This window comes from Sminthopsis crassicaudata, chromosome 3, assembly GCF_048593235.1.
Source record: "Sminthopsis crassicaudata isolate SCR6 chromosome 3, ASM4859323v1, whole genome shotgun sequence".
NCBI lineage: Eukaryota > Metazoa > Chordata > Mammalia > Dasyuromorphia > Dasyuridae > Sminthopsis > Sminthopsis crassicaudata.
In genome coordinates this window covers 519,844,042-519,864,681 of record NC_133619.1, presented here as the reverse complement: position 1 = coordinate 519,864,681, position 20,640 = coordinate 519,844,042, and the positions used below count along the sequence as shown (strand labels likewise).

General features: G+C 40.4%; 1 protein-coding gene across 3 annotated transcripts in view; it reads right to left on the bottom strand.

The window, feature by feature from the left end:
• CADM1 (cell adhesion molecule 1) overlaps positions 1-14,944 on the bottom strand; it is a 343,997-nt gene extending 329,053 nt beyond the window's left edge. For all 3 annotated transcript variants that reach the window (XM_074304197.1, XM_074304198.1, XM_074304200.1), the window contains exon 1: positions 14,596-14,944. In XM_074304197.1, the coding sequence (XP_074160298.1) occupies positions 14,596-14,929 (334 nt within the window). In that variant the 5' untranslated portion in view covers positions 14,930-14,944. The remainder of the gene's footprint in view (positions 1-14,595) is intronic.
• Positions 14,945-20,640: the final 5,696 nt, after the last annotated feature.

The following is a 20,640-nucleotide window of genomic DNA, read 5'->3' as shown; positions in this document are numbered from 1 at the left end:
CAAACTCATCTTCAGGCTTAAAGCAAACAATCATTTTTTTTTCCTTCATTAAATCAAACACATGGATAACTATGAGGTCCACTTGATTATTTCTTTGGTTTCGTATCACAAGCTCAAGAACAGAAACAATGAATTGGCTAAAAGTGATTTCACATCACATCTAAACTCCTGACCTACCACTTGAGGCTCTCAATCATTTACTCTCCCATTTATGTATTCACTCATCTCTCATCATTCCCTAGTTTAAGTCCCCTGGTTCATATTAACCAAGAAGTCAAAACCAATTAAAATGAAAGTATCTTTCACATTTCATTCTTTTATAGCATCCCCCTAAAAAAAAAAAAAAAATTATATATATATATATATATATATATATATATATATATATATATATATATATATATATATATATACATACACACATACACAAACACACATATATATGAACTGATATGAGGTAGAATATTCTTACCTTCACATATACCGTGCTCATTCTTGCGAACCTACTTGTATCGTTGCTCCTATATCTGATATATCCAACTAACTTCCCAAAAGACACATATGTATGTGGTATATGTGTATGTATGTACATACACACATATCATCCATTAACTTCAAGAGGAAGATGCTGTTTACTGTAGGAGACAGATAAACCATACTAGGATAAGAAGTGGTACAGTCTGGCCTGCCAGGAAATACATCTGTGACCTTGAGAACATAACTTTTTCAGGCAACTCAACTTTCTCGTCTGTAAAATGAGGTGATCTCTGAAATTCCTACTGGCCCTAACATGTTATTTATTACCCTTCCATCATGACTCACTTTCTATAAAAGAAGTTTTCTCTACTAAACACAATCCACCCTAACCATCCTCTCCCATTACATTTTCTCAGCAGTTATATCATCATGCACAGTTGTTGCTTAACATTTTTACTGTTTTCTCGTTTCCTTAAGCTAAAAGCTCCTAGCATAATACAATCTAAGTTGAAAGAGACCCTAGAGGATAACTAGTCCAACCACTACCTAGATAGGAATCCCTTAATAAGTAAGTAGTGTTTTTTTTAATTAATTTTTTCAATTAACAAGAATTTCTTTAATCTCTCTCCTACCTCCTTCAACTGATCCTCAAATGGCATGATCTTGAATTCTTTTACACAATTCTAGTTACCAATCTTTGGATACATTCTAACTTATCAAAACTGGTATTTTCTAAAATGTGAGTACACTTGTTTTCTACTTTTATTTGTATCCTCCACCATATTTAATTGAATGTTTTATATATATATTTATATGTCTGTGTGCGTGTGTGTTTATACAAATATACATACACACACAGAGGTAACTATAAATACTTAATGAATAAAACTGATCAGCTTTTCCATTATAAGTGGATAATAAATTCATTTTTCATATCAGTCTCTCCTCCCCTCCCCCCCACTTCAAGTACAGAGGAAGAGGACAGGTTAACATCTTAAGAGATCCTGACATCATTTAAAAAAAAAAAAAAAAAACCTACAACCTTGAAATATATTCTATTAAAACCCAACTTTCTATCTACTCACCTGATGAAATAAGGATAAAGAGAGATAATCACTGGGATATTAATGTGGAAATAGAGATCATTCTTGGTTAGAGAAGGTGAACATTCTTTGCCTGAAGTCATAGTCCTTACGATGACCTGATTTATACTTCTTCAGCAGAAACCTAATATAAAGTATGAGGACATTTCAGTAGTAAAAACATTGCAAAAGAGGTGGCTATTTGAGAACTATCTTTTTTTTTTTTTCATGCAAACATCAAATAAGAAAACAAATAAGCCAGGGAACAGGCCTAGATACAACAGTTTTCCAACAGGGTGTTTCCAGCTTTTGCCATCTAATTCTACAGTAGATGGAATTGATGGACTGATCTTTTCCTCTCCTTGGACAATAGTGAATCATATACTACACACTAACATGCTGACAAAAATTTTATTTCAGATATATAATTTTTCTAGCATATAAGCATCAAATATATTTGCTTGTCAGTTGGCTCACACTGCAACTGATATATTTACTGGACGTTATGACGGTGAAAGAGGGTTGGTTATGTGCTTCTCACATGCAGTATTTCTCTAAGAAGGTAATTCCTAGAAAAATGTCCACCAAGAAACAGAATATGACATATTTTGGTAAGTAAGAAAGATTTATCATTATTCTCAAAACCTAAACTAATTGAGCTAATCCACACAAAATTCCTAAGCAAAACAACTGTATAACCTAAGACAATATATAGCTATATAGCTGCAAGGAAAACATCAATAAAATACTCTAATTCTCCATAACTCAAAGCATTTAAAGAACCAAGGCATGGACCAAGTCTCCTACATGCCTTAGGCAGGGAAAACAGAAGGTTAAATAGATGGATGTGCGCTGAAGAGAGCTCTTTAGGAATAAGCCATAAAAAAACAAGTTATGATAGGTCCTCCTCCCCTGTCCAACACTGTCAGGGAGTTGGAATTACTGATTAGGGATCAAAATTGACGGCTTCCCCAAAGTTATCACATGTGGTAGTGAGAAAAATAGCTTTTAAAAAATGTCTTTTCAAGGTCACAAATATATCAATGTCACAAATGCATTTAAAAAAATATTACAGCAATAAACTCCAGTTAGAAAAGGTTCCACTTCTATTTTCACAGGAAAGAACAAACTCCAAACTTCTCCTAAATTAAAAATAAATGCTGGAAAGCACACACTCGCTTATCTTTTCTCATCTTTCTAATAAACACACACACACACACACACACACACACACACACACCATACACCCAAAGACCAAGGGAAAAAAAAAAAAACCAAACCTTTTTTCAATTAAAAATCTGATCATTTTGCTCACTTAGTTAATTTGAACAACATATTATCTGGTAAAACATCAGATATTACCACTATAAACAGTGTTAAGCATCTCCACAAAATAGGCTGGCTAACCATCTCATTTAAAAAACAGAGACACTGCAACAAGCAGTTTCTCACACTTGATCCGATTACTATGATCTATTTTTTGATCCTGTAGCCACGGACTAGACATATATCTTTATTACGGCGCAGGAAAAACTGTTACCCTGGGGTTTAAATTTCCCTATTTTCACCATGTCTCTTTTGAGAATATATATCAGTTTTGAGACAAGCCTCTGGTGTAAGCTAAGGTAGAGAGAGGCTGATGGTGGAGTCGATAAGTTTCTCAGTTTGTTAGCTCACTGCTAACATGCTGATACCACTTCCACAATGTCTTCAATCCCTATCATGTTCAGGGATAGAAACTGGTTCCCTCTTATCCACAGCCTATTAGACATGTGCCCTTTAATGAAAGATGGCCTTAACCTTTTACCTCTAACAGTTCCACAATAATTAAATGTAACTAAACATACCTAACCCTCCTAAAGGTCCAGGCTTAGTAGCACAGCATGATATAAGCAAGAAACACAATTATAAGCTAAGGATCTTCATTTCTATAAATGTTGAACAAGACAATGGCTAAGCCCACATTCTCCAAACCCAAGTAAAAGCTGCATGCCCTAACACTTTCTGTCAGTACCAAATGAAAGTAGGTCAATTGCATTAACTGCTATAAAGCTCTGTATGTTAGGAACAAGGTGGCTGATAAGTCTAAAAGCTTCCCAGTTCAAAGGTTGTGTTAACTCTTCTACTGTAACAGGATTGGTGAGGATATCAACTGTAATTTAGGCAAAAGGCAACTTTTGGCTCTTATGAAGACTACCTCCAGTTGGAAAAGTTATTATTGGTCAGAAGGTAATGGATGATCAAAATCAACATTCATGAAGCTAATCCATAATCATATTAACAGTCTACATGAAAGAAAAGACCCAAATCTTATCTAAAGGATTTTTTTTTAATTTCCTAAGTCAACCTAGCATACATAAATTTCCTTACCAAGTCTGGTGAATGACAGATAGTTTGGAATTATCTAAGTTGGAAGGTGATTCGAATATGAAAGAGAAAGGCTTCTAAAATAAAACTAGATAAAAACACCATATACAGGCATAGTCAAATGATAGAACCCAACTAAGAACTCAACATGCCTGACAAACAATGGAAAAGAACAAGCAATACCAATATCAATATATTTTATTTATTATATACTTCAGGCATCCATGATTTTTTACAAATTTGGAACTCTATGACTTAGTGAATGCTACTTAGGGAAAAAAAATTATCACCTTGCTGCTAACTAGGTAGCGAACCCCACCTAATTTCCATCAATAGGATGGACGTAAGTACTTCCATTCAATTCCTACTAATAAATATATTTAAAGGCAAGTTTTTGCAGCAAGAGATTTAAAAGTTCCATAAAACACATTATAATTTCAATAAATCATCCCTCCCAAAAATCATCTGTCATTATGTGTCTAGCAGGACAGTATCTAATCATCAGCAGCAGCTTCACCAAGGTGATTACACTTATTCCCAAAGAAAATTTATCTTGGGGTATGATTTCACTCAGTGGTCTGACTGCTGTTTTTCTTTCTAATGTTATATATGTCTCAGATAAGTACATTTTTCATGAACCTTTCCAACCCAGATATTTCTGATTTCCAGATATATTTTATTACATGAATGGTAATTGCTACTAATCGCAGCTTCCTAACTGGTAACATACTTTATTAAGACTGTGCTCTAATAAAATAAATTTCATACAACCAAAACCAACATCTTTTAAAATATGTATCAGATTTCACACTACTTCTAATTGTGATGGTGGTAGTGGTGGTAATATTATGTATTGCTTTAAGGTTTCCAAAGAGCTTAACAAACATTATCTCATTTCATCTACACAACCACCCTGGGAGGTAGATGCTATTATTTTACAGATGAGGAAACTGAGGCAGACTGAGATTAAGTGACTTACCCAGGATGAAGTTAAACAAGTATCTGGCTTAGCATTTCACCTGACTCCAGGCCCAGTAGAACTTCTAAATCAACTTTTTAATTTTAACTGTTCAATAAGCCAAACTGGATCTTCTTCCTTCCCAGTCTGGTTCAGTGACTGTTTTGTTTTAGAAAAAAAATGGACTAGCCAACATCAATCTGATTACGCACAAAAATGTTTGTTTTTTTTTTTTTAAAGAGATCACTTTGAAATCACAGCACCTGCACAAAACCGGCAGAGAAAGATATAGTTCAAGGTCATTTAATTTAATCTCTACTTGAACCTTTCAAAAGATAAAACCACTGAGGCAAACAATTAATTGGGGGAGTTTCTGTTTCAAAAGTTCCTAGTGTTAGGTAAGTGTTTCTTCAAGAAAAATAAAGCAATGTTCTTTTCTCTTCAGAAGGATGCGTCAGGTTGATGATCTGTAACTATCCCTGGCTTAGTGTTCACAGCCAGATGTAGCTGAGGGACAAAGAAACACTATTCTACTACAGTTACCTAAATCCCCATTCTGAGACTTCACCAACAGACATTTCCTAACTCTCTGTATATGCTCCATGATTCTACCATAAGTCCCTTTTTTTTTAAGTTATTAGGCCATAACCTCCTGCCAATAGACAAGCTGAAGAAAAACCCAAAATCACAAGAAAAAGGAGCCACCTGAAGAGGGATGACTCTCTAAAGGAAATATAAACAGTAACTGATGAAACCATTAATTAAGGTATAGAATACATAGATAATCAAAACTCGTTTAATGTACTTTGCATTAAAGTATTAAAGCTGGTATATAGAATGCCAGATTTTATCTCAAAAAGACCCAAGTTCACATCTAGCCTCAGATTCTTATTAGCTGTGTGAGCCTGGACAAGTCACTTAATCCTCTTTACCTCAGTTTCTCAATAAAATGAGTTGGAGAAGGAAATGGCAAATCAATCAATCCAGTGTCTTTATCAATAAAACCCCAAATGGCATCAGAGTTGGACATGACTGAAACAAATGAACAACAAGTAAGTATTGAGCTAAAAGAAAAAAGGGGGGGGGAGAAGGAATGGTGACAAATATTGTTTCCAGTACTTCAGAGACTTGTCTTTCCATCAAGGCAAAGTTCTCCAAACATGTGTTTCTTAGTCATTTAAGGCAAGAAATATGAGAAGAGTTAACACTCAATTTGGTGCTAGTGTCCTTGGATTCTGCCCCCCCCCCCTCCACAAGATGCATTTTGCTAATTTGTACCTGGAACAATAGTTCCCAACAAAATACCTGAGATTTTTTACTTCTAATCGCCCTCCTAGTTCCAGTGACCTTAATGGTTTTCTCTGCAGGTTTTTCTTTTTCAACTTTTAATTTTTAAGCCAATTATACTATTTTAATGTGGCAGTAAAGCTCAATGTTCAAATACTGTCTATTGCACATGCACAATAAATTCTCAACATTTTAAAGTTTAAAATCTTCATTAAAAATATAATTGAAATATCAAGACATTATGGCAAGGAAATGCCTAGTATTAAAAAACAAAACAAAACAAAAAACCATTTATGTATAAATCTACAAAACAGAATGAGAAATGCTAGCATTAGAGTGGATTATGGATAACGTATGTTATGTTTTTTATTGTATGTTAATGAGGATGAAATCTATTTTAATGATATGTTTCAGTTAAGGTGTTATTCCTCAAAGTAGGTAAGGAGAGTTCCCAGTTATTTTCCATCTGTAAAGCAGGAGAGATCACAAAGGAAAGACCAGATGGACTATTTTGCCCAATGGAAACCAGCAAGCAGTTGCTCTTTCGTCCTCAGTTTCACTGGCGTCATTTAAAAGTAACTACTTCCAATCACAGTAGATGTGGGTCAGGATCAGGGCTGGATTGGGCTGAAAATGGAAGGAAAGAGGAGTAAGTGTTTAAAACATGATAGAGCAACGGAAGAGAACCTTGAAGCAAATTCTGAGGCATCTGAAATTTATATAAGCCACAATTATGGACCAGCATACATTTCTAAGCTGTAGAGTGACATGGTCAAAACAGCATTTAAAGATGATTTTAGCTGATATGTGTAAGGTTGGGTGCTCAAAAAACAGAGATTGACAGGAGGGAAGCTGGATTGTAAAATAGCACAATATTATATACGGTGAAGCAATCGAGATTTTGGACTATCACAATGGCCACAAAAATGAAGAAGGAAGAAAGGGGTATGGTTAGGAAATGATCAGTCCAATTTGCTTGGATTACAAACAGGAAGCGTCATTAATAAGCAGACAGTAGCTCACAAGGTTTCCAAACTCAGGACCCTAGATTTTGAAAAGACAGTCATTCAAAGTAACAGACACCAGGAGTAAGTAGTTAGCAGCAACTTAAGGGAAATGGTGGGCTGGATTTTTGACATGTTAAATTTGGTTTCTAACAAAAATTACAAACTATAGATAATATGTAGTGAAAGTTCTGGTTTTCAATAGGTCTCAGTTCAAAATTCATAAATGAAAAACTTCTTTCCCACCACTCAATTTTCCTCATAAAATAAGCATCTGCCACCTCCCAAGGATGTTGGGAGGATGTATTGCACAAAGCCCCCAAGTTACCATTAACTAGTGCCAAGTGACAATCAGTAAGTATTCTGCTTGTGTCCACTTTGGGAATGGATATGATGTAAACTTCTGAGCCTAGCCCTTGAGGGAGGCTGACCAAGGTCAGAAAGAAAGGTAAGCCAGGGCATACATAAAAAGTTGAGGGAACTGGGAGAATAGAAAACTCAGAACAAGACAAACTGTAGTCAACATTTGGTTAGTCATACAGAAGAAAGATTAGACTTGTTCTGGTTTGGCTACAGAGGGTAGACCTAAGAGTAATTGTTCTAATTCTCAGAAAGGTAAATTTTGGTTCAATGTATATGAATAGATATTTTATTACGTAACATAGGAATAGCATATAAATATATATCTGTGTATATAAATAATATATAGTTAGGAAAACTACACTAACATGAAATGGGACTGCTTTAAAAAAGTCATTTTTTTTTTAATCACTGAAAATGTTCAAGCACAGGTTTGGATGACTACTAGTCAGGAGTAATATAAAGAGAAGCTATTGTTCTAAAAAGGGATGGACTAAGTAATCTCTAATGTCATTTTTAAACTCAAGATTCTACAACTTTATGACTGGCAAACAACTCACAGAACCTTCATGGACTTAACCACAGCTCCATGCAGTGATGCTGCATTGCTAAAAATAGAATGGGACACTCTAAGCTTCCCATGGACTATGGCCTACTTAGCCTTAGAAAAATGCTACTTGTCCTAGGGCCTTTCAACAGTCAGCCCAGCCTGGCAGAGAACCTCATCCTGGAGTTCGGTTCAAATCCCATGTCTGACACTTAACTAATATGTAACCTCTCTGAGCCTCGGTTCCTTCATCTATAAAATGGGGATAATATCTATAGTAACTTCACAATGTTTATTGGGAGGCTGAAACGGCTTAATGTATGTCAAGGGTTTTTTAAACCTTCGGGTTCTTTGTAAATATCAATTTTATTATCGTTGTTGCCCCTATTGTTATTTGTGTACCAAGCAGTTTCTCTCTCAGATCATTTCATTTTAAGACTTATGTTCCTGAAATAACTAAATCAAAGTTAATTACATTCCAACAAAACAGATGGAAAAAAAATTGTTCAATTGCAAGGACTTCACTTATGTTAGTGGGAGTTGATCATCTCATGCCTATACTCCAAGCACCCTTTAGTTATGACAGTTTCTTGTTTGTTTTGTTTTTTCAGTTACCTGATTCCTCACCCAAAGTTTCTCTTTTTGGACAGCGTGGGCCATGCATCACTTGGCTGTATATAACATAAATATCCACACCTCTTCTAACCCTAGTTGGGAGTCAACTGTACCAAAGCTTTTGAGAGCCAGTACTGGAAGATCTTCAAAGAGAAACTGCCCATTAACCACAACAGCAGCTGCTGGCTGGAGCATGCAATTTAAACCTCTGAAAAAAGAAACTGTGGCTTTTGAAATTTAAACAAGGAGGTACCACTTGTAATTACAAACATTCCAGTGGGTTCCTTCCTTCATTGATGGTTTCCAAACAAAAGCTTTTTATTTGATTTTGGTGGCACTCCCCAAACACTCAATGTAGGCATTCCTTTGTGCTTTCTTGTACCGGGTCCAGTTCCCCAGGAAAGACGCAGGAGGCTTTTACCTGGCCAGCTCAATTCGTACCCCACTAAAACCATCATATGTGTAATTATTTGTTTGGCTGAAAACCAGAAAATCAAATGCTTCAGATTTATGGTCCACATTAAATACAATGCTCAAGAAAAAGCTTGTTTTTCTAAAAACTCTCATCCCATGAACCTCTCTGAAAATGGAGCCAACAGCTTTTAATAGGAGGGCAAAAAAAAAAAAGCTCAGAGGATTACCGCTAAAGCATTCCAACACTTTAGACTAAATTTAAAAGTTATACTTTATAAAAATAAATGCAGAAATGTACTGTTAAATGTAGTTAAGTCCCTTTTCTTTTCTCCTCTTCTGCCCTCAAAAATAAAAGAACAACCACAAAATGCATCCATTTTTCATATGGGACTCACGTACCAAATATTTTGTAATTACATTGATTATAAAATATGAAATGTAAACAACTTAAAATGACCAGTCCAAAATATCAAAAGGGGGAATAAACTTAATTTTCTTTTGTTTTCACTGTTTCTAACATCTACAAGCATAAAGACAAGTATACTCCACTGAAATTTTAAAATATCTGACATACCATTAAAATGTCTGCAAAACCACTAAACTAAGATAAGCCATGCCAAGAACAGCATACAAAAAGATCTCTGGACTTAAAAGAGTCAGAAAGACCTGGCCATTAGAACCATTCTTCTGAAACTTCCTGCTGCTTGCCAGTTGAGTGACCTGAGATTAGTCACTTAACTTCTCTGAGCCTTTGTTTCCACATCTGTAAAATAATAATAATGACATTGGCAATGATATATACTTCACAAGGCTGAAATAAATGAGACTGTGTGGAAAATATTCTCTAAACAACAAAGCACTCTGTAAATATGTTGTCATCATCATTATTACTAAACTTTTCTTCCTTTAATATTATTTTTCCAGGTAAGGGAACTTGTTCATATAAATGGAAATGGCCAAGTTGATCAAGGTAAAACAAAGCAACTTAAAACTGAAGAGTGGAGAGACAGCATAGAAAAGAACTCTGACTCTGGAATAACAAACTGGATTAAAATTTTGCTTTGGACATTTCCTCCCCGGTGACCTCAGGCAAGTGACTCGATTTCCCCAAGCCTTGTTCTGGTCTTCTATGAAATTTGGGAATTGAATAACCCGTGGCCTCTAAGATCTCTTGGTCACTTCCAGCTATAGCTGCTCAATCCTAAGTGGAACTTCCATTTCCTCATTCTTATAAAACCAGGCTTAAGTATTACAATCAGATCACCAAACAACATTTACTAAAACCAAAGCCCTAATCTATCCAAATCAGAGTGTAAGCAAGACTCCAAAACAAACCCAATCCAGGAAGCAATCTGATCCACTGGGCTCTGATTAGTTTTTCGACCAGCCAATTTACTACCCAATGACTTCATTCTTCAACAATTCCTTTCTCACTTTCCTCTCTTCTACATCTAAACCAAATAAGCTCAGCATTGGATTTGCCAGTTAATGTGGTCAAGGAAATAATGTCTATAAAGCACTCTGTAAAACTTTAAAGTGTTGTATGTATAAATATGTGTATATATGTGTGTGTGTATATACATATATATATATATTCACAGATGTATCTATCTATCTATATATATATATGTGTGTGTGTGCGTATGTACATGGTAATTATCATTAGGGATATTAATAACATTACTATTAATATTAATGCTAGTAATTAGCAATGTTAACAGTGTTATTATTAGAATCACTAATTTGAGATACTAACATCAAAATTATTATTAGTGATACTAATAATAGCCATTCTTATCATCCATACTTGCTCCCAAATTGTTTTGGGGAAAGCCCAGAACTGCTTTCGATCCCAACAAGAGAATGTCCTAATTCTGGTCGCAGCTTTTTATTTTTTATAGAAGGAGTATCATGAGTATTATGCTGAAGAGAAAGGAAAAATATGGATCTAGCTAAAATAAATCTATTTCTTTCTGAACATAACACTGAGACCACGGATACAATCGCTAACTCCAACTAAAAAGGATTTCTTAGACAGCTTTTACCATACTATTCAATTCCAGTATACCGGCCAATTAAGTCCAAAGGTTTTAGGGTCCCTTGTTAACGCTAAATAAAATCCTGATAAAGACTAGTCCTTTTTTCCAGCAGGTAGATTCTCATAATCCAAAGATTTCTGGAGATAATTATTCCTGAAGCCTCCAAATCTCAAAATTTTCTGAATCGCAATACATCTTGAACAATGCTGTGGCTGGGCATCTCATTCTATGGAGGATGAGAAGTAAATGAGAAAAATCCTTGACTATATAGGAAACAGGTGCCTTGGGCTCTAGTCTTAGTTGTCACTAATATACTGTGTACTTAAGTCACAACCTCCAAGTCAAAGTTTCTTCACCGATTACTAAGAAGATGGAAATAAATGGTCTCTATGATCATTAAATTTCTGTAAGTCTATAAAGATCACAGACTCCTCAAAGGTGAAATTTAAAAAGACCTCCTTATCCCTGAAGGGTTTTATTTACAAAGAAATGACCATGTACATCTGTCTGTGGGTATACATACAATATATATGTTTCTGACACGTACCATTAGAAGCTTTTATGGGACTAATTAGCTCCCAACTCAAAGCAGCAAATTTTCAATTCTGCAACAGATGTCGCTGTGTGATTTCTCCCTTCTATGCTAGTGTTTCTCAGTTAATAAATGCCCAGTGCAGCGGTCAGTAATATTCTTCTTAGCTGCATATATACAGAGATGAGATTTTATGTTCTGATTTCCTTTTAGTTTTGTTATCTAATACTGGGAAGTTTTCTTTCAATATCATAATGTTGATTACCTTGACTCAATTTAATGTAGTCCTCATTAAAATGAATCTTATTTTAAAGTTACATTTTATGCAAGCAAGGGTTCCAAGTGGCAGATACAGCACTTAAAAGAAATCATACACAGAGGGGGGAAAAAAGACTCTAAGATGGTTTGCATTCATAACAATGTTATGAAAAAAAGTTTTAAAGGCTGAATATTATTTAGTGAGCCAAAACTCCAGGCCAAGAAGCATTAAAAATTCACTGTGTATGAAGCTAAAATTTACCAGATATGGGCAAAAGTCACAATAAACTCCAAGAGTAATGCTATATATAACAAAGACAATAAATACAAGAACCTGGTTTTCAAGTGGCAAGTCTAACAGTGCAATAAAATAAAATAAAAAAGAGCTAATATTCCAATTGCAAAACAACTTAGCCTGGCATTCGCTATCGGATGTCATACAAGTGTGTCATCTCTTCTTGCTATAATCATCCATCTCAACAGGTAGCATTTTCTCCATGTAAAATGCTGAGGTAGGAAGTGGATCTTGAAGAAGTATCTTTTAAGCAGAGGCATCAGTCACCTTTCTCCGTTCTGAGGGGAGCTCAGGAAGATGAGCAGTCAGTGTGTTCTGGATTCATCTTCTCTCGGACCAACTCCAAAAGGATGAGAAGTCAGGAAGAGAGGAAGTGAAAGTGTCACACCAGTTTGCTTCTTCCCCATCCCACTCCCCTTTACCAAGAGAGCCATTGGGGAAAACTGGATAGAGCATGTACAACATACATATGAATAAAGCTCTTTGTTCCAGAGAACTGCCTGCTCTTTTATTCCCCCCTTTTTCGTATTTGTTCATTTCAAAAGATTGCTCAATGGGTCTCTTGTTCTTCCAAAATGTCCCAGGCAAATAATGCAAGCTTGTCTCGACACACAAGTCACTAAATGAAGCCTTGTGTGTCTCCAGTGACACACTGTAAATATAAAGTGGCATTAATGAGGGATATTTTATCAAAGCCATCACAGACAAGAGCAAGTCCCTCCTGCAGGGATTCAACTAGATAGGAGACATGACAATACCAAGGGTAGCACTTTGCAGAGTCTCCTTTCCTGGGAACATTAGCGCCGACAAGCCCTTACAGAAGGGATCCAGCTTTGAGCTGCCACCCAAAGGATTGCCACCTACCACTGAGACCCGCTTTCTAACACCCACGGAAGGAAGAAACAACTCCGCTTCCTTCACTCAGATTTAAAACGATGTTATCACACATGCAAGCAAAATAGAGGAAACGATTTCTACTCTGCAGGTGAGTTTCAGTAAACCTAAGCAACCCCATTTTAATTGCATGCTAATAACATTCATTTCATCCAAACCACCACCCATAAAATGGACAGGGAAAATGTCTCTTTCAAAGACAGATGGATCAGGTTTTATGGGGAAAAGGAATCAAGATCTACCGCACAGGCCTTCTGTGGCCTTCTTTCGGTTTTCCAGGAGAAATAAAAATGGAACTAGACCAGTGGAAGTTAGGAGGCAGCACCAACAGGTTTTCTTTGATTCAGAAAGGGAGGCCTCTGAGCAGGCTCAAAGCTTTTGTAAGCGCTAAGGGAGAGAGCCCCACCCTCCTACCCCCTTCCCTCAAAATTTCTCATCTAGAGTCTAAGACCTGTGGCTAGAGCAAAGAGCCCCTTAAATGCCACTGCCAGGTCATTGTTATATATAAAAATAATCTCAAGGAGGAGTCATCCAAAAATGCATTACTCCCTCCTGCAAATCAAACCCAATTACTTTCTAATTTGAACACAATCTGATAAGCAGCATACAAACAGTGATGTACACAGGAGCAAGAAGCTGCTTCCATGGTAACTGGTAACAGAATTTTCATGTAGCTTTGACATGCACGGTTGAGTTCCCGATCTCTCCTTTACAAGTCAGCATATATCCCACTCAGGGAAGGCAACTTCTCCCAGAAAGATAGTTACAAATATAGTTCTGTTACTACTAACGCCACTCCTTCAATGAGCACGCCTGACAGGGTATGCATAATCTCCTAGTACTTTGCAGTGATTACAGATCTCCCATTTTGAGTGGAAAGGAAATCTCCCCAGCAGCGCTTTTCCCTCTTTTTCGCAGCCAATACAAGTCTATTGTTGCTCCTATTATGCGCCAGTTACAGAGCCTTTCCACACACACTCACGTTTAACTGACACTGGCGCTTTTTACAATGCAGCAGCATGAGGGATCTCTTTCAGGAACGTTTTATTGAACCCATCCAGTCTCAGACATCGCCCGAGATGAAGTTGTAACTGCGCCGGCATCGGCTGAGCCCAAACCCAATTACCTTGTAACTCATAAATTAAGAATTCACACAAGAAAAGCACATAAAAACAGCACCGGGAGACAGACAGGAAAAGAGGGAAGCCTCCGTGGAGATATGGAATCCGATGTCAGATTCTCACTCCCACACAGACCCGTAGCCGGGCTCTCGCAAACCGAGGACTTCCCGAAAGGGAAGTGGCCAAGCCGGCCGCTACCCATCTCAAGGCGCCCCCACCAAGGGACCCCTCCGTTCACTGCCGGGTGCAGTGTTTACATAACTGGATGTCCTCTATTGTGTAAACAAAAGGGACCACGAAAGCACGGCGGGGCTAAGGTTGGCTACGGCACCCCGAAATCCGCACCTGGCCCTGGGAGGGGGGGACACACACGGAGGGGCTCCGGGAGGTGGGGAACGAGCTCTCCGATCCTCCGCCACTTGTTGCTGCTTAAGTCCTGCTGCTCCCGCTCTGCCTGCACGGAGGCTTTTGCAGGCGCAGAGCTTGCTGCATCCCCCCTCCCCCGCGCCCTCCTCCGAGCTCCCCACTGAATCCTCAGCGGGGAGGGAAGGCGTGGGGAAAATAGGAAGATGTGGAGGGTGGCGGGAGCGGAAAGGAGGGGTGCAGCAGTACTGGCCTCGCCGCTGGGGAAGTGCCTCGGCTCCCTTTTGTTAGCGAAAGCAAACACTGCCCTCTTCATTCCCAAACGCGCCAACGCGCCCAGCACCGGGGCAGCCACACATCGTGCTGCTCCAGCCTCGGAGTGCTCGGCGTTTTAGGCAGGGCGGGGGGGCGGGCAAGCCACGTCCCTGAGCAAATCCAGAACCAATCCCCCTCGGGGGGTCGGGAAATACTCCTCCGCTCCGCACTGGACACAAAGGCTGCGGGGAAGGGGGGGGGATGAGAGGTGCATCCAACGCCACCATCACCATCACCACCACCTAGGGCTGGCCAAAGGGAGAGGAGAACCTCTCTCCAGCAGCTCCTTTCCCCCGCTCTCCGGGAAGGGGACTCCGTCCTCCGAGCAACTGGCGGGCTCCAGGCGCCCCGCTCCCAGCTCCTCCTTCCCGCAGAGGCGGCAGGAGCGGCCGCCCCCCGCGCACAGGGGCTGGGGGGAACTTTCCACGCCTGGAGCCCAGCCAGGGAGATCCGCAGCCAAGGGGAGGAGAGAGGAGGGGTGCAATCCCGAGGGTGGAGGCAGCTCGGAGGGAAGCACGAGAGCACACTGCGTGCAGTTTGGGAAGCGGGCGCGGGGGGAGAGGGGACACAGATCGGGGAGCAGAGACAAGTCTAGGGGTGACAGACGCGGAGGAGTGGTGACTTGGGGGGACGTGAAGTCACAAGAAACCTGAGGGGGTCTTGGCGAGACAAATGAGTTAGATATTGGGGAGGGGGCTCCGAAGCAGCGAAGCCGCAGCCCTGGGTGATGTGCAAGTCAGGCGAGCAGTAGGGAGTTGAAGGGAAAGGGGGATCGGAAAGATACTAGGGTTCCTACGCTCTTCCCCTCCCCCATATCCTCCGACCCCGGGAAGCCAAGAGCCCCTCAATTCTCACGCCGCTCCCCCGTTGTTCCCGGCTACCCAAACCGGGGAGCGGAGCTGCTGCCTCCCAGAGGGGTCCCTGGATTCCGACAGGGCTGGGAGGATGGGGGAATCACCGACGCCCGCAAACCCGCCACTCCTCGCCCCGCTGCGATCGCGCCTAGGCGAGCTTCCCTTGCACGCTCCTTCCCCTTCAGATTTATGAATTGGGGAGGGCAGTTGTCATGGAAACGGCCTCCCCCTCTTGGAAACGACTGCTGGGGTGTGTGGAAATTCGGGGGACTCGGACCCCCAGCGCTGGCACCTACCTGTGGGGGATCAGCGCCGCGGCCGAGAGAAGCAACAGCAGCAGCCGGAGCCGGAGCCGGAGCCCGGGAGGCGCCGCCGCCGCCGCCGCTGCCGCCGCACACAGGGATCCGCTCGGCAGCACCGCACTCGCCATGTCGGGCACCTGCCTCAGACTGGCGGCCGCCGCTTCCTCCAGCGTCCGACCGGCCCGCTAATTAGATGTTAATAAGATGCGTTGGGGCGGAGCCCGTACTGGCCAATCGCAGCGCCCCCTCCCGCTCTCTTCTCTCTGGGGTCTCCCTCCTCCCTCACCAACCCCTCCCGCCCCGCCCCCGCCCCCCCCGCCCCACGCAAGCCGATCGGCGGCGCGCCCGCGCCACCTAGGGGGAGGGGTTTATGCAAATATGTTTATGTTAATAAGGGTCGGGTTCGCTTCCCGGGGATCAAGGTAAAAGTCTCCTCTCCGGCTTCGAGCGTGTGGAGACCTACCCTCCGCGAGACCGTTCTAACTTCCTTGCTCACCTTTAATAAAGGATGTTGATATCAATCTACACTTCTCGCCGAAGGCTAGGTCACTGCCCTAGGAGACCGTTCTAGCTTCCTCCCTGGAGTACCTGCCCGAGGAAGAGGGACTGCAGATTTCCGTCACTCACCTTCCTCGAGGGGAAAAGCCTGGCGAAGGGTGGAGAGTAAAAATGCATGTCCCCGGATTTACAAAACAATCCTGGAGACGTGCATGGAACTGCCCGAGTGGGAAGGGGGAAAGCGAGGCTGTCTCGCAGCTGTTGATTTAGCACCAGTTAGGAAGAGACTCCGGCCTGCCCTCCTGGCTCCCGTGGAAGGGGGCTCAGGCTCCGGGGAGGCTAGCGCCCAGACAGGCCCTTCCCTCCCTCTCAGAGCCGCCTCCGAACCGAACTGGGGGTGCAGTGAAATCCATTGGGATATCCGTGTATGGGAGGAGAGATGGACGCTGCTCTCCTGCGGGCCTGTCTTCGGCCAGAAACCCCTCCAAGCCCTCCGTGCGGGGGTACCAGGAGCCAAAATCCAGGCCCCGGGGCTTAATTCCCGTCTCTCCGGGAGGAGCTCCGCCGAGCTGCTCTAACAGTGTCTCTGGTCTTTTTGGCCCCCTCTCCAGCCAGACTGCAGCGATCTTGTTTGTCTGCTTTTTAATTACTTATTTTCTTTCCCTCCTGAAGATAGTATGTGCTCTGACCCTCCGTTACTCAAGCATCAAATTGAAGGACGAGCTGTATTAAGTATAAAGGTTTATAATAATTTAAGTATTCATAGAATGCAGAACAATAAGATGTAGGAAATACAATTTGCATAATAAATATCAATATCACAACAGCTAAAACAAACCATGACAAATTATCTGTGGCTAAATGACCAGGAGATTAGGGAATGTAAATTGCCAAGACTGAGCAGTACGCTAGGACAGCTACCCAGAAACGAGCTGCCTAGCCCCTTATCCTCACCCTGGAGGAAAGTAACAAAACCACAAAAAACATCAAAGGGGAGCTGAGATCCTGTGAGCCAAACTGGCCGTCACCCTTAAAAAGTCTTCTCTCTGTCCCTTGTGCAACTCGAAGATTGCTCGGTCTTCAGAGCCCCTGCCGCTGTGCTTCATGATTTCTGCGCTGCTTTATGGAGGGAAGGCCATCTACCACGACTCCCGCTACATCCAGCAGGTGACAGAGCTAGCTGGAGCAGAAAAGAACGGCAGAGAGAAGGGTCAGAGGAAACTGGCCAGCAATAATCATGTGTCATTATGGGGGAGCTTCCCGGTCTCCGAAGACCTGTTGTAAACACTGCTACAGACGAGGCTGGGTTTACTTTGGCAGAACCCACTCACTTATTCCTATAGGCTCGGCTGGGCCCGGACTGATTAAGCAGAGACTGTGTCAGGTCAGAGAAGGCAGCTTGGTCCTGTGGAAAGAACAGTGACCACGTGGGACTCAGATCCTGCTTTTAATATCTATTAGATGTATGACCTTGAGGTTCATATACTGCTTTCAACACTCTGTGTTCAAATCCTGCCTTTGACATTTACTGCCCTGTGATCTTAGCAATTGAACTCCTTAGGCCTTAATTTTTTCATCTGTTAAAAATGAGGGGCTTGGACTAGGTGACCTCTGGGGTCTCTCCTAGCACGAGATGTATGATCCTATAATCCACAGAGAGGTTGTAGGCAATTTTTGTTATTTAGCATTAAGGGATGGAGATAGAGAGCCAATCTTGGACGGACCATTGAGAAATCACTTAACCTCCCAGACTCCCCCTCTCTTTCCCCCCAACTCTCTTAAGACTATAATTATAGACAAACTGCTTGAAAGGAGGGAGTTTACACACCAAGAGTTCTACACCCTATTACAGAGCTAAAAAATAAATGTGAAAATGATACCTAAATTAGAGCATGGGGTTCTTTTAAGCCAGGACCTCAGAATCGTTTTATAACAAGATCACAGAATATGGCTAAGGTATAGCATATTTTATGAAACAAGATCTACGAAAAACTATAGCCCGGACCCAAATCCTCCCACACTCAGAACACAATATGGGGACAGTGGAATACGTGGGGTGTTTTCATCTCGCTTCATTCTCTTGGCACATGAAATGGACACCTACTCAAATTCCCAGTTGGCAAAGAATAACAGTGGATATTACTGTGGGAAATGTTAATGCTTAGTGACTTACCTGAGTAGAAGAATGCAGATGGCTTCAGAACAACAGACAACTTCCTCTACCTGTGTCAGGGGAGGCAAGGATAACATCAGTCATATCCCTACCAGAGAAAGTAAGGCCTTTGGGCGCTGTATGAAGAGGAGCACCGAAGAAAGAACTCAGGATTAAGATTTTGCTTCCCTTTCACTAGCCATACTCTTCTCCCACCCCCAACTCCTTCACACTGAGGTTCTCGCCAATTGCTTTAACATATGGAACATGTGAAGAACGGATCAAATTCCCACAGCCGCTAAATACAAGTTATGACTACTCCTGCTTTTTCATAGTAAAGCTCGTCATTTTCTGCTTCATGGACTAGAACTCCACGCCAACTAGAAGTTCCAATTCTTTTTTTTTCCCTTTGCTACTTGGATTTAGCCGTTTTGGGGAACCAGATGGTGTTTTTGCCATTTATAATCGATAATCAATTGTTTTGTGAATTTAATTTTCCAAGCAAGAACTGAAATACTTAAAAATCAAAATTCCAATCTGGGTACTGCTTGTGTTGGAAGAAAATTTTCAGAAGCACCAAGAGCCCAGCTCTTTTTCAGAGAGAACTTTTTAAAAATGTATTTTTTAAAAGAGCCCTTATACATCTCTATCTATCTTTATATATATGTGTGTGTGTGTGTGTATACTTATATATACATACATGCATATATAAAATATATATAAATAAATATAAATATATATACATATATGTATATATATATATATACATATGTGTATATATATATATATATATATATATATATATATATATATATATATATATATATATATATAAATTCCCTTTCCAAAAACAAATGAGAAAAAAAGGATAAATAAACTGAAAAATAAACACTGAAAGAAGAGATAACATCTTTGGGGAAAAGATTAAGAGATAATCAAGAGCTTCCTTTTTTAAAATCTAATCACCGAGCAATTTCTGAGTTTGTGAGCAAATTTAACTACTGAAAAATGCAAACCAATGACAAAGCAACGGGGACTCCTGCAAGATTATCTTATTGTACATGTGTGTTAGGGCTGACTGATGGCTACCAATTTCACACTGTCCTTAGAGAAGCATTTTAATCTCTAAGCCTTAATTTTCTTTTTTTATGAAATAAGTTTAACACTAGTATTCTCTTACTCATGATGCTATTGTGAAGGAAGATGGCATATTAAAAACTATGGTTAAATTATTCATTCAACAAATATTTATTGACTTCTTAACTGTTCTAGATGCCAGTCATAGGAAGTGGGGGGGGGGTTGTTTTTTTTTTTTTTTAATGTCCTCTACTATGGCAGATAGAATATGTTTACAAATAACAAAAATGGAGTGTAATGGGACAAAGGAGATCCAAAAAATCCTAAATAGATTATTGAGAGGGACCTTAGATTTTAACTCCAACCTCCTCATTTTACAGGTGAGAAACCAAGGTCAGAGAAGTTGAAAGACTTTAGCAAGCCTGTATTAAACTCCTCAATATGCAGGACTTTATGCTAATTCCCAGGGACCCAAAGTAAAACATTTTCTGCCCTAAAGGAGCTTACATTTTAGTAGAGAAAACATTGCATACATAGATAAGTCATTACAAAGGAGAAACAAAGAACACAAAAGTTATTTAATGCAGGGAGTGGTGTTTGAGGAAAGAGAAAAGTAAGAGAAAGGGATGTGAATCTGTAAAGGCGCCAGGTAGGAATTTCTGAGTGTCCCGCCTGGACTCTGGAGTCTTCCTAAGTCCAAATTGGGCCTCAGACACTTGTAAGTTTTGTGACTATTTGCTTTAATCCTATTTACCTTAATTTTCTCATCCATAAAATGAGAAGGAAATGCCAAACCACTACTGTATCTTTGCCAATAAAACCTCAAATG